Source organism: Podarcis pityusensis (assembly GCF_964106645.2).
Source record: "Podarcis pityusensis genome assembly, chromosome: 11".
NCBI lineage: Eukaryota > Metazoa > Chordata > Lepidosauria > Squamata > Lacertidae > Podarcis > Podarcis pityusensis.
In genome coordinates this window covers 26,455,214-26,469,909 of record NC_138036.1, presented here as the reverse complement: position 1 = coordinate 26,469,909, position 14,696 = coordinate 26,455,214, and the positions used below count along the sequence as shown (strand labels likewise).

General features: G+C 38.5%; 1 protein-coding gene across 7 annotated transcripts in view; it reads right to left on the bottom strand.

Moving 5' to 3' along the window:
• Positions 1-14,696, bottom strand: part of MAST4 (microtubule associated serine/threonine kinase family member 4) — a gene marked incomplete at its 5' end in the record, with an annotated part of 192,710 nt that overhangs the window by 132,191 nt on the left and 45,823 nt on the right. For 3 of the 7 annotated variants that reach the window (XM_080972174.1, XM_080972179.1, XM_080972178.1), the window contains one exon: positions 166-240. The exons of 3 other annotated variants lie outside the window; for them this stretch is intronic. In XM_080972174.1, coding sequence (XP_080828300.1) covers positions 166-240 — 75 coding nt within the window. The remainder of the gene's footprint in view (positions 1-165; positions 241-14,696) is intronic. One more of the 7 variants, XM_080972175.1, reaches the window with a different exon arrangement.

The following is a 14,696-nucleotide window of genomic DNA, read 5'->3' as shown; positions in this document are numbered from 1 at the left end:
ACAGCTTCTCTGCAAGAATATCATGGGGGATTCTGTCAAAAGCTTTACTGAAATCAAGATGTACTATGTCCACAGCATTCCCCTAATCCACCAAGGTAATGTTCATGAAAGCTTTGAAATATTTCCCTTGTTTAGCACATTTAAGTTCCACTTAAGTTAACTCACTTTTGTAGTGGCTGGTTCCACTAGTCTCTGGCGATGTCTTGTTGAGCTGAAATGGCTCTTCTGAGGTGTCCCTTCCTGACAGTGAATAAAAGGTGGCAAAGGGGGGGGGGACAAAAAGGGGAAAGATGGATCATGGGAAGGGATGGAATGGAATGGAAAATGACCAGGGAAGGGAGAAGGAGACTATTTAACTAAAGTGTACTTTCACTCTGTTTCTAAAAAATCAATAAACAATTGCAACATTAATGTAAAGATACAGAGAGAGTCAGTAATAATACAATGTGATAACTTTGGATGGATCACATCCATAGTAAAGTGATAGTTCTATTAGTTTCAGTGGGAGACATTTAAGCACTTGCTTAACGCACTGAATTCAACAGATCTTCACAGTGCTCAATGTTAGATTATATCCTATATGTCTAATAAATACAGTTATTTTAAAAACGCACCTGCTGTCCATATTAATTTTATTATAGGTAGCCCTGAACCAAATATTTATTATACCCTTGGCATTAACAACTACTGTCAAAAGCATAAGATAAAAATAAAGTACTATTTTTAATATCAAAAATAACTTTTAACATCTACATCATTCAAAACAACTGCTTTTAATTATTAAATTAGTTATTTCCTAAACAATACACCTTTTAAATATGTTAAATTAATGAATTAAACCCATTTGCACTTACTTACACACTTGTGCTATTGGTAAGTAAATTTTGTTTATAAGAGAAAGAATGGCACCTTGTAATGTTTAGAAAATTGGGGTGCTAGAAAGTTCTTTTTTATATCAAGTGGCATTTTAAATGTGAAGTTTACGGCTGCAATGGTCTAGGGCAGAGATGGGGAACCTGTAGTCCTCTAGATTTGGGGGAGACTACAGCTCCCAACAGCCTTGATCACTGGCCATACTGGTTGAACCTGATGGTTCAATAGAATCAGGAAGGCCACAGGTTTCCATCTCTGATCTAAGTTGGTATCATCCTGCTTGGTATCTCCATAATATTCTACCTATGGTATACATGCAAAATGCTCTATCTCCACCTTCACACACCAACCCACTCATGACATTCAAGAGATTTTAAAAATCAGCATGATGTGGATATGGAAATGATAAGAAAGCAAGTTAAAACTACTGTAATATCACATCAGCACTTTAAATGCATGCACATAGGGTCTCATACATACAGGATTCACAGGGAATCAGGGAATCATGATCAATCAAGTACTTAGCACATGTGATTTAAGGTATCTTAATTCCTACTTTGTGTCTTTCATTTAACTTCTTAAAATAAACCTAGCATTCAGAGCGTAACACAGAGCATGTGTTTTTAAAACACACATGCACAATATATCTTGTGTGTCCTCATTATATCACTGTAGATCTGTATTTATTTATTTATTCCAGTTTATTAAAATGGGGGCCTGCCTTCCATGCCTTCCAAGGCTCCTCCTCTCCCAGATGTTTCCCAAGCAGTCTCAAACTTTGTCTGCACCCTTCTGGTCTCTGTTCTGCCCTCCTCATTATTCTGAGCATTCTTAGGGTAGGAGAGCTTGCTGCAACAGGAGAGGGAGATCCCCTGGATTCTTCAGCAGCCTCTTGACCCTGCTCCTCTGCTTCAGCCTTGAGTCTGAACTGCTCCCTGTCACAGGCCCTTTCTGCTCAGTAAACCCTGTTACCCCTTCAGCATTCAGCTCCTCCTCCCAATCTTCTCCCTCTGACCTCTCCTACATGTCCTACCACCAATCCCCTGGCTCTGAGCCTTCCTCCTCTGGGGTTCCGCGGCTGGTGCTTCCCACAACTCTTCATCCAGCCAGTCCCTAATCTGACACAGCTCTGAAACACCTGGGTTCTCAGTATAACACCTCACCAGACTAGAAGCATTATCAAAATTCATAGGAGTACATACTACACTTGGGAGCTGGCCTGGAGGGCCAGATTCTGGCATGAGGTCCTGAAAACAGGTTGACAATACTCTTGGTATACTGGCCAACCTGCTACCCAATGGCCTCCATCACTGAGCTGGCTGAATTGTCTCCAGTGTGGCGTTGAAGGAGTCCAGGCCTGTGGTCCTAGACAACTTCAACAGCCCAGCCAAGGATCAATGTAAAGTTATGTAGCAGTGTCTAGCATCTTGCCAATGTTATCTGTCCACTTGCTGTTAGACAAGGTCTTCCCATCAAGTGTTGTGATCAAGTGTCATAGGGGTAACTCATTGATGTGGAAGACACAAACCAACCAAATCAGTTTACGACCAATCTTGACCTCTACCCAATGCATGATACCACCCTTCCAGCCAGTGTTAACATTTGTAGAATCAACTCCAATGGCCTACAGCCTCTTACCAATGCCCTTATTCATGAAATCTACAAGATTATGAACAATAACCTCAGTTAGTTTTTCTCTCTTTGGGCCTTTCTCCAGAGTGCAGAGGTGGATATATCTTTCACCTGGCTCACTGCACACAGAATAATGCTGTTCTCTGATGATGCTGGTGGAACTGCTGATCCGCATTGTCTGCTTTCAGAATAACTTTAGTTGTATTTTCATGGCCGTCAAAAAAGATGCAGTCCTGTTCACCCTTCTGGCAAAGATTGTCAAATTCCTGATCCAGGGATTTTCATAACGTTTTCTTGGGCCCTCTTGACTTTATTATGATCAACTATAAGCCTCTTGTCCTCTTCAGTGATCAAGCCAGCATCCATAAAGGTGGCAGTGATGATGGCAGCTATGGCACACAGGCCAACACCATGTCTGATGCTCTGCAGAACAACATTATGTATTTCTAATGTGATGTAATCTGTCTTTTTATTAGAATTGGAAGGTGTACTTGGTTTTCCTAATGTCAATTCTTAACTTCCCACATTTCCATCTTGGGCACCAGCCATTTATTATTCATTTTCATCAGCAGAGAAAATATTTCATTTGATGATATTGAAGCATCCTGCTTACTGTTTTGCTTATATCGAGTAAGACTTCTTCTCTCGCCTTCTTGCCACCTCCTTATTTTGACTTGTCTGTTATGCTCAGGCAGATCTGGCAAGCCAATCAGATGTGGTCCAGTAGAACCAGTCCTCTCTCTCTCTGACTTTTAATGAAAACAATTTCCTTCACAGGGATCTTCATCTCAATAAGGTATATACAGTTAATGTGAGCTTCCTTTTTACAACTAACAATATATAAAATATGTATAATATAAATATAATAATAAAAATATTGATATATAACATTAACTACAAGAACTTGGCATCATTTTTAATTATTTTATGCAATTTTACACACATATTCTCCACAATTTTCTTTTTAATAAGACCAGTTTGAAGTTACTGGCACTTCCACAAAAACATAAAAATATCAATATTTTTATGTAGTTATTTACCCTGCAAAACTAACCAAAATATGTTCTGAATTCCCAAGTCATGTTACAACTTTTTAGCACCCCTCATTTTTGGAATTTAAAAGTGGAGAAATTCAACACATCTTATGTTATATATAATTATCAGGTTACTGATAAACATACAGCCTCTTCACCATCAAGTTTACAGAAAAAATGTTTTCTATACAGTAATTCATTTGATGCGTTAACAAAGCTGTCTAGAGAGATAATAGCTCAAAAGAAATTATCCTTCAATAAATGCATTTCCCAAAGGTCATTTTATTACTAAGACAGATAATTGGCACTGCCACAATCTGACAAACTATAGTTCTATGCAATGGGAAGTGGCATGAACATGACATACCATATGAGTAGAAACTTTCCTTAATTTATGCAAGAAACAAGTGTTTATATCAATGTTAAAATGTATCTGAAAATTCAGTGGTCAAATATCTCAGATTAGGTCATAATCTTAATGAAAATAAATAGTATTGTTAAGAAAAAATATCAAAGGAGGCAGAAGGACAATTATTCTTAGAAATATATGTATGCAATTAGATGAGAGATATACTTTTACCATATTGTCAAACAGTAATAAAGTAATAGTCTTGTCTGGAAGGCAGGAACAGAAACAATTACTTTTAAATTTGTCCAATTCAATTTGAGAACCTGCCACGCACAATTTAGGTATCTTCTATGAAAAATAATAAGAATGAATATTGGTCCATATCCAAATACGGAAAACATCAAATATTGATAATTCTAAGGAACAGGTTGGCTGATTTGGAAAGTACAGCTAACTAGCATTCAGAGGACCGTGAAAATGGTGCTTGGTACAGGTCCAAAAATGCAATGGAATTGGATTCAAACCATCCTTGGATACCTCTATAGAGACATATTGCTTGCTAAAGGATTTGACATGAAGGAACATTAAGTTTATGGTTTTCCTTTCAAACAGAACACCAAACAGTCAGCTTTGTAACATATTGTACACATTATCAAGAAATGTTGGTGCAATTATCAAAAGGCATTAATGAGAAGTACGATACAAGCTGTAGACATTTAGTTTGGCCAAATGCCAAGCGCTCCAGCTATTAATGTAGCAGCTCTTTTTTCTGCTACACGAGGCCACTAGACTACAGAAGGAGTGAACCCATGGGAAACAGTGTTAACTCTTTTGTGAAGCTTAATATAGCTTTAATAATAGTACAATTGACTGTTACAAATAAAGAGCCTTTGAGATAGCTTGGCAAACACATAATGATAGATAAATGGCTTGAAAACATCAGACAAAGCAAGCAAATACACTGCTCTCTGTTATGCCAATAGAAGCATCACCTAATCAGAAAATAATTTGAGCAGTGAGCCCAGTATAGAAACACAATCATAGTGTTTTGTTCTGATGTACAAGCTTCTGATAAGGATCACGTTCTCAAGAAATACATTCTTCCTGTTTGCAGCTGAACCTGGCTATGCAGAGAGCTGGTTCGTTGGTTCCCTGCAACTCATTTCCACCTGCCTCTTCAGAGCAGTTTAAGGATGGGGTTAAAGTGAGAAATGTCCATGAGCATACATGCAGCATTTTTAATGTTAAGCTTCCCCATAAAGCATGTGTGGCAGGATAGGCAAAAGAATATACTGGTTTTGTGATTTTATTTTGTTGCAGTATATTTTTATGATACAGCACTGTATAAATATTTTTTAATAAATACATAGGTAAATAAATAAATAGATAAATAGTGAACCGATGTTTAATTCACTAATACACCTGTCAATGGCATTCCAAACAAGGGAGGAAGCTACATTCACCTCACTGGGGAAATATGCATTTTGACTCCTGTTTGCCAAAATTGTGGATTTAAATTGTGTGGAGCTGAAAATGAGGTCAAAAGGTATGTCATCTGAAAGCCACTGCATTATTCTGTTTTAGAAATGTGCACAACAGCTATTGATGGGCATCATTTAAGCATTATAAGAACAATGCAGAAGTTTCCTATTGTTATGAAAGAATAAAGATGTTTAGCATCCAGAACAGTACTCAACTAAACCTGTAAAATGCATCCAAAAACTACAAAACAGTGAAAACTGAACTTCTGACCTACTATAAAAATATTAGATTACATGCAGCTATGGTTTCAGAGTGTGCAATCAAACTTTTGTATGCTCAAGTGCATAACTGAGAATATTAAGAGTATTAATGGTGTATAGCCCATTATAAGAACAACAAAAATCCATGTGGAATATATGAAACAAGACCTCTGTCCCTAGGGGGAAACAGTGTTTAGCTCCATTCTGATCCATTTAGTATATACTAAAAATGCTCTTTATTCTTTTTTTAAAAATGGTCTAATGAGCAGGTTTTCTTTTCTGTACCATTATTTTTTCATTACCATGCAATTACTGTGGTAAATACTGATTAGGACGTCTAATTTCTCAATAATCAATTAAATCAACAAAAGGAACAATCCCACACAAAGTCTCTGGAATTTTCTGCTATCTCACTTCCTCATATATAAAGCATTGTTTTTCATTAATACATATAGTAATGCTTCAACTCATTTGTGTACTTCCAGGCCCTTACCAAAGAAAAATCATTTCACTATGAGCAACAGGATGCAGAGCTTCCTTTCCCACCAGAACATCTAATTACCCTAGATTTCTGAGACCAGGAATGCTAAAAATTAGGTCAGAACTCAATCTAGACTATTGTTTATATTTCTTGTACTTGTTATGAGTTTCTTTCGATAAGCAATTTTGTAAGCAATCTTCATTTGATTTCACTGACACTTTGAGTACTTATTTTCTCTCTGTTTCACACACAGGGGGTGGTGGGGCAGGGGGACTGGTAATTCTAACTGCAATAGCATATAAATTTCTGCTGAGGCCATCAGGAACACGGGCAGTGGTGGGTGCTGCTTTTGCTTGCACAGACCTTCTCTCTCTTCCTAACTTTCTCTAACTGAAGACAATGTTTGTGGCTTGTCAATATAAAAATTAGTTGCAACCCAACTGACTCATTCAGCAATTGAGTGAGGATTGGAATTTTTGCATGAACCCTGATTTGAAGTCTCCATATTTATTGAGTCCTGGTGTGCACAAGGACTATTCCTTATTGGGATTTCACTGGAGTTTCTATAGTGGCATTAAGGCTGCCCCCACAGGTATTTTGTGCCACACAGATTCTGAAAGAGGCGAGATGGAAGGTTTCTGCCTTTAGGAGCTATACAACATAGGCAGAGGAGAAGAGCTTTTAAGGGCTGGCTGGAAAAATGGGCTGCACACCTAGTAACCAACACCGCAGAGGGCTTACACTGCTTAGCAACTCTGCAGCACTATCACCATCATGGAGTAGCTGAGGGCCTCCTCTTCTGGACAGCAATTAATATCTCTGTTGCTCTCACTGCTTTGAAGCAGTGGGTTCTATAGCCACCGTTTCCTGTTCCAGACAAAGAGGCAGGCAGTCCCTGACAGACTTGACATCTGCTTTGGTGTTAGCCACCTTGTGATTTAGTAAGGTTGGGAGCATGCAATGCAATATCCTGGTGCCCCGTCTTCTTGAACTGGTTGTGGGGAAAAGCCCTGCCACAGAGGCTGACAAACATTTTAGGCTGAAATTGGTCTTCAACAGAACCAGTGGTCCTCTCAAAATGAAAATTATGTTCCTTGATGTAGAAGGTATACCCTGAAAGGTTCAATTGACAGACCTTTGAATACTTTTTAGGGACATATTAAGCTGTCCACTAACTAAATTTACATAAAATTATAAGCAATTTACAATCCCTTTTCCGAAATCTTTGTATTTATCAAATCCTTTATGCTGTCATCATTTTCTTCTCTTTCACTGCTCTCCTCTCCAATCTACATTGGATTACTGCAATGCGCTCTACGTGGGGCTACCTTTGAAGGTGACCCGGAAACTACAACTAATCCAGAACGCGGCAGCTAGACTGGTGACTGGGAGCGGCCGCAGAGACCACATAACACCGGTCTTGAAAGACCTACATTGGCTCCCAGTACGTTTCCGAGCACAATTCAAAGTGTTGGTGCTGACCTTTAAAGCCCTAAACGGCCTTGGTCCAGTATATCTGAAGGAGCGTCTCCACCCCCATTGTTCTACCCGGGCACTGAGGTCCAGCACCGAGGGCCTTCTGGCGGTTCCCTCACTGCGAGAAGCCAAGTTACAGGGAACCAGGCAGAGGGCCTTCTCGGTAGTGGCGCCTTCCCTGTGGAACACCCTCCCACCAGATGTCAAAGAGAACAACAACTACCAGGCTTTTAGAAGACATCTGAAGGCAGCCCTGTTTCGGGAAGCTTTTAATGTTTGATGTATTATAGTATTTTAATATTCTTTTGGAAGCCGCCCAGAGTGGCCGGGGAAGCCCAGCCAGATGGGCGGGGTATAAATAATAAATTATTATTATTATTATTATTATTATTATTATTATTACAGTTGTCTGCAATTTAATTTTCCCCCACACTCCCAATGCACCATGGGTGATATACACTGAACCCTGCACCCCAGTAGCACAGTGGGTCTGGCTGTTAACCAGTAAGTTGATGGTTCCAGCCCACCCAGGGACTGTGAAGGGGGTTGGAATAAATGACCCTCAGGATCCCTTCCAGTTCTACAATTCTATGATTCTATGAGATCTCTAAGTTTACCAGAACCACACCTTATGATCAACCATTTCCCCTTATGCCTCTGTCTATATTGCGGTTTCTATAAATGAACTGGAACACTTCTACAGTTCAACTCCTAGTAAGTCCTAATACTGTAATCTCAGTCTTTCTAGAATCCTGTACAATGGGAGCTTCCTCTGACTTCATGGTAAGAGTCATATTTTGTGATTGTTCCATATTTGGCACCTTTGATTTTAAAAGTTTTAAATTCTGTATCCAATGCCATTATCTCAAAGACTTCCACCTTTACAATGGGTCTTCTCCTCCCTTTCTTCTTCCTGTATGCTCCTACCACCAACTACAAATCTGTTTTCGAGTTCGCCCAACAAAGCAGATTTGGGAGGCTCGGTAAGAGAAGAAGTCATTTTGCACAGGCAGAAGTCCTTGTGCTGACAGGATGGCCTTGTGGGATAGAACGTATATTTGTGGGATAGAATGTATATAAAAAAAATTGTTTTAAAAATCACAATAAAATTCTAATAATTTAAGAAAAAGCACATAACTTGACAAAACACAACCAGATATACTCAATCACAATAGACGGAGTAAAAATCACAGCCAGTTGCACCTTAGAAGACAATGAGATGTGGAACAAGGTTTCAGAAGGTGAATGAAACTCCATTTTATGATGTGGTCTTGAGTTAAAGTTTGTAAGTCAACCCAGTACATTTCACTGCAAGACAAGGTATAAACAAATAAATGTATTAACAAGATAAAATTGGGAGGCAGATTATGTGAAAACAAACATAAGAACATAAGAAAAGTTCTGCTGGATCAGACAAAAAGCCTACCAAGTCCAATATCCTGTTTTCTACATTAGACAATGAGATACCTATGGAAAGGCCATAAGAACATGAGGACAATAGCCCACTTCTGCTGCTGTTCCATATTCAAATAACCCACTTCTGCTGCTGTTCCATCCAGCAACCATTATTCAAAGCCATCATGATTCCTAGTCACTGAGAACATGCATTTTTCTAATTCCCTTTTAAAACTCTCCAAGACGTGGTAACAGCCACCAATTTGAGGAACTGAATTCCATAATATACTTATGCACTGTGTGAAGAAGTACTTCCTTTTGTCTGCCATGAATGTCCCACCATTCATCTTCCCTAGATGCCTTGGCCACTGTACTCCATGTTCTAGTAACTTCCAGATTGGATTATTATAATGCATTCTATGTGTGGCTACCCTTAAAGATGGCTCAGAAACATTTTGTTCCAAAATGCAGCAAGCAGATTACTGGCTGGGGTTCCTTTCATATCTCATATAACAGCTGCACCGGTTGCCAGTTCACTTCCGACCCAAATTCAAGGTGCTCAAGTTATTGTTTAAAGCTCTAAATGACTCGTGCCCCCAAATACCTGAAAGATCGCCTCCTTCCCTAAAGACCCTCTCTTGTGCCAAGACTGGCAGAAGCAGCACTCTTAGTTGTTCTATCGCTCTTAAAAGCTTGGGGGGGGAGTGATGGTCCAGGAGGGGGCATTCTCTGTGGCAGCCCCTAACTGTAGAACTCCCCACATCATCTGTCTCTGTCAACAGTGCCATATTTTATGCCATCCAAAGTCTTATGGGAAGTTCTAATAGAAGGGCATAACAGCATAAATGATGATAATAGCTAAATCAGAATTAATCATATAGTGTTTCCTATGAAAAGCATTCCAAGTCACTGTCCCTTGAAGATCTATGCTAGATGATGAAAAAGACAAGTATCAATTCTACAAACTATATAAAATGTTTGGGCCTCCTCATGACTCAAGGTGTATTTAACCAACAAGCTATAAAAGGATGCCTCAATATCACATTCCCACATCAAAGGCTAATGCATATAAAATACTGTGATCATAGTATCTCCCCTGCCAGGTAAGTAGCATATAACAAATATACTCTGGTTTCTCTTCAGATCACATACAAAATATTATGATGTTGAGGATATACCTTGCATGAGGAGTTGAGATCAGCTGAAACAATCAAGTCTACAGGGCCATTTATCAGACATGACAGTTCCACTAGACAGAACCATACACAGAAGCACCAGCAAAACAAGGGTAGGTGGGTGTGTTTTGCCACCTACATTGCTATGAAATTCTGTTCTTTAAAAAAGATGCTGCCACAGATTGTCTGCTACATATAGGTACAATATGTGCCCCTCAGCTGCCTCTCTGCTGAATAGTTTGAAATGCACTGTATGCCAGATATCTACATACATCAGGAAGGTCTCTGTCCCTCAGCCAATCCTCGTCCCAAAATTCATGTTCCTTCACACATTAGGAGAGAAAAAATGTACCCATGTCAAGTTAACACACATATCAATATCTGCAATAATTTTATACTGAATCAGATATATTCTTATGAAAGCTTTTATGGAGTGTTAAGAGCCCTCACAGAGGAGAATATAGTAACTGATACACCTCAGTGTAGAGGTGCTCTTTAATAAAAGAGACCATAAGGCACAGTGACATCAGCACACCTAGCCACGTGTCAACAATGCTAATTGATGCTTTAAGGACTCATATTTTTCATGCAATCATAGAAGCACAATGGTAGAAAGACAGAGTGCAATGCATAAAGAAAAGGAGAATAACAATAAAATATTTTGCTTTAGCAAGTACTAAATGCATACTGGTAAAGTGGAGGATAGGTCTTCCCTCTAGGCATGATACTTGCTAGATTTTGACACCTTAAATTTCAATAAAAGAGGGGGAGAAGTATACGGATTGTTTAAAACTTTTTGAAAGCATACTACAGAAGTTAATAGCTGAAGAGTGTGGTGGTGTATTTTTTGAGAAATTGCTTGATTTTTATTGAAGATAGAAATGTCCTTTACAATAAAAACAGACTGGTTTTATGCAAGCACTATATTTACTAAAAATGTAACAACTTTGGCTTTTTAAATCCTATAGTCAAGAAATTTATTTATACTTGCAGCAACAATAATAAGCATGGTTCACTTTAGCCACAGTCATTCCAATGTTTTAGGATACATGAGTTCAACATGAGGGTCTTTATTATAAACTATGATTTTTCCAATAGTATCAATGAAACAAAGGCCACTATATTATTTTTTTAAAGGCTCCAGAGTCCAGAAAACAATTTTCTCAAAATGCCTCAACCAGCTCAAGTTATCTAGCATTGATAGTTTGTACTGTGATATGGTATTGTTGGTACATGAAAACCACTACACTTCATAACACTGAGCAGTTAACAAAGCATCTTTCAGTAAGGACTTGCAGTTAAGAGCTGAAGAGCTTACAAAACTCCCAGCACTCTAAAAATATACAAAGCTGCAATTTAAAGCCCCTCTGTACGACATACTGAAACAATGGGGTTGTATAGCAAACATGAGGAAGGAAGTTTAGTCAAAGATGAATGACCAAAGCATATTCATTCCTAAACAATAGACGGCACCAATGAAGTTTAAAAGTATTGGTACACCCACCTTCAGTTGTAAAATTTACATTACTTTGTTTAAAATTCATATATCAAATGTTGGTTCATATAAAATATTGAAGTGTTTGTGCTTAATCCATTAATGTGTTTTTTAAAAATACTTTTAAAATTATTTGCCACTCACAAGTCCAGACAACAAAGGTATTAACATGCCTGAACAGAAAAATATAGTAACTTTGAAACCTTTAGTGACAGGACAAGTATTCTGAAGTTATTTATTTGGCAATGTATTCAATGATTGCCATAGTTTTGTTCATATCCCCCCCCCAAAGGTCCCAGTAGTATAGTTTTCCCCCCATCTTTACAACAAAAACGAAAACACATCCACCTATGAACTGGAAATCAATCACACTCTAGCATAACTTTGTGCTTTATTCCTAAAACATAATACTACAAGTTTCAAACTTGCAATGAAAAAAGCCCTCAGTACCCATGTATACTATTTAATTCTGAGAATAAACCTTTAATAGTTACCAACATTTATTTGAATGCTAAATGGTTCCACACTTAAGGTTATTTTTGCACATGTCAGTCATCATAATGCTACTAAATATCACATTTGTAGCTCTTTAGTGTCAGCTTATATTAAAAATCAAACTTCTTTCCTCAAGGAAATGTTGCTAGAGAGAATTATTTTTCACCCCTCCTGGGGAAGGAAGGCAGACAGTTTTCTGTCAAGGAATTCTTTGATGAGCCATCTATCATGCTGTACTTGTGGCATGACACCCAACACTTTAAAATTATTCCTAGGTTTTTGCATAATACATGAATGCAAATCAAACTTTTACAACACAATTCCTCACTGAGAAAGCATAACTCATGAACTAGGTAACCTACCTGAAGCCCTCGTCTCCTCAGAATGCTGGACTCGTCCATTGCTTCCCTCATTCCTTCCACAACAATATAGCCATGCTGTACTATCTCAGACTTCAGCACACTTAATTCAGATCCTAGCAGCTGCTAAACACTTACATCACAGCTTATCTGATTGGAGAGGAATAGTCAGCTGACTACGGCCAGTTATTCTCTCAGTAACTTCTGAGCTCATGAATGCTTGCAGTACTGTGTTACAAAGCAGCAAGTGGGCTCCAGACACCTAGCACGTTTATCTAGGCAGGAGCAGCTATTCAGCAGAGGAAATCCTGCAAGAGCACTGCTACGCTCCGAAAACAATAACCCTGGCATCCTGTGCTAACAGCAAACTGTTTTAAGCACAGACTATAGGTCAAGCTTTTGAGAGGAAGTGTGAGGTCAAAATGTCTGAGTTAATCAGCAGTGACACCTCAAGAGAAGGCAAAAGCCGATAGAGGAAAAAACGAAGCATAGCTGGTCACTCAAGCAGCACAACAAAGTCTGGCTCTCATCGTTTCAATGACATCAAAGGTGTGGGGAGGGGGGAAGGCAAAACACGAGAGATCTATGGCAGCTTTCCAATCAACACTGGTGTTTATTCTAAAAACATTAATGCAAAATTGTTTAGCTTGCTAGAATGTATGCTCTACCTATATATTTCAAAGCTTTTAAAATATTAATATTCATAGTATTAATACCTCATAAAATACAGTCATCGGTTAAACAGTTAACCTATGCTAAGGAGATGAAGTAGTAGATACAAATATTATTTCTCCCCCTCATCATGCATAATTTCACACTCTGTTTCCACTTGTTTACTCTGATCATTTCCATTTTATTCCAGTTCAAGACTGCAAGGAGCTGAATATTAAGTTTTTATTGCTTGAATATTGCCACAGCAATAGTGATACCACAATGCCAGATTATAAGAAATCATCTTTCCCCATTTTCAGATTCCTGTATTTAGGTAATGCAGACTAAGTATCAAAGAAGAGAAAGAGGAACCAACTTGCCCCTTAACCATAGTCACACATCTTTATCAGAGTTCATGATTTCTGGTCAAATGAATTTCAAAAGGAAAAAGAGAAAGCTATTTGATTTGCCTTATCAGTACAGCTGAGGTTAAAGCAATGATTGATTTTTTTTGAAGCTGTCATCAGGCTATTAGGCTTGATATCAATTGATTAGAGTGTGTCATTAAAAATTGCTTAGGGATTTAACAGTCTATCCGCCAACTAAATCAATTGCATTTCATGCTTCAAAAATGGGCTCTGCATCTCTCTTTAGGTTTACAGGACAAACTCTTGTGAACAAGTATTTAATTCCTAACTCAAGAGAGGATTCTTTCAAATATACTAATGAGTTGTCATGAAGATTATTCTTCTGATACCATTTCAAGAGCTGCTTCACATACTACTTCCATTATATGAGTGTTCATACTTGGGCTGGAAAGAACACCCACCATAATCAGATAGGAATGGCTAGCATGAGAATGGTTTTCAGTCTGGTGTGCACACATCAATATGACTCCAAAAGTATTTGGTTCACAATATACATACACTGATAAAGTCATAAGCATTTTTACAAAAATTAAGCATGTGAACATCCTGAAGCAAAGGCACTAAGAATACACATTTATACTGGAATTATAAAGTAAATACACCAACATTCCATCAACAGTTATATGGACAAACCCAGGAAACCCTTTGGATACTAAGCAAAGTCAAATTTTGTTAAAGAGACTGAATAAAACCTGCAGGCAAATTTCTTCCATTTTCTTTTCCACTGTCTCCCCCACAGCAATGATAGGTTGAATTTAAGACATGCCCATCAATTTCCCTTCAGATGGGTCTAGATCCAAATTATAGTAAACAAAACTTAATTACAGTCATAAAAGGTAAAGGTAAAGGGACCCCTGACCATTAGGTCCAGTCATGACCGACTCTGGGGTTGCGGCGCTCATCTCGCTTTATTGGCCAAGGGAGCCAGCGTACAGCTTCCGGGTCATGTGGTCAGCATGACTAAGCCGCTTCTGGCGAACCAGAGCAGCACACAGAAACACCGTTTACCTTCCCGCTGGAGTGGTACCTATTTATCTATTTGCACTTTGACGTGCTTTTGAACTGCTAGGTTGGCAGGAGAAGGGACCAAGCAACGGGAGCTCACCCCGTT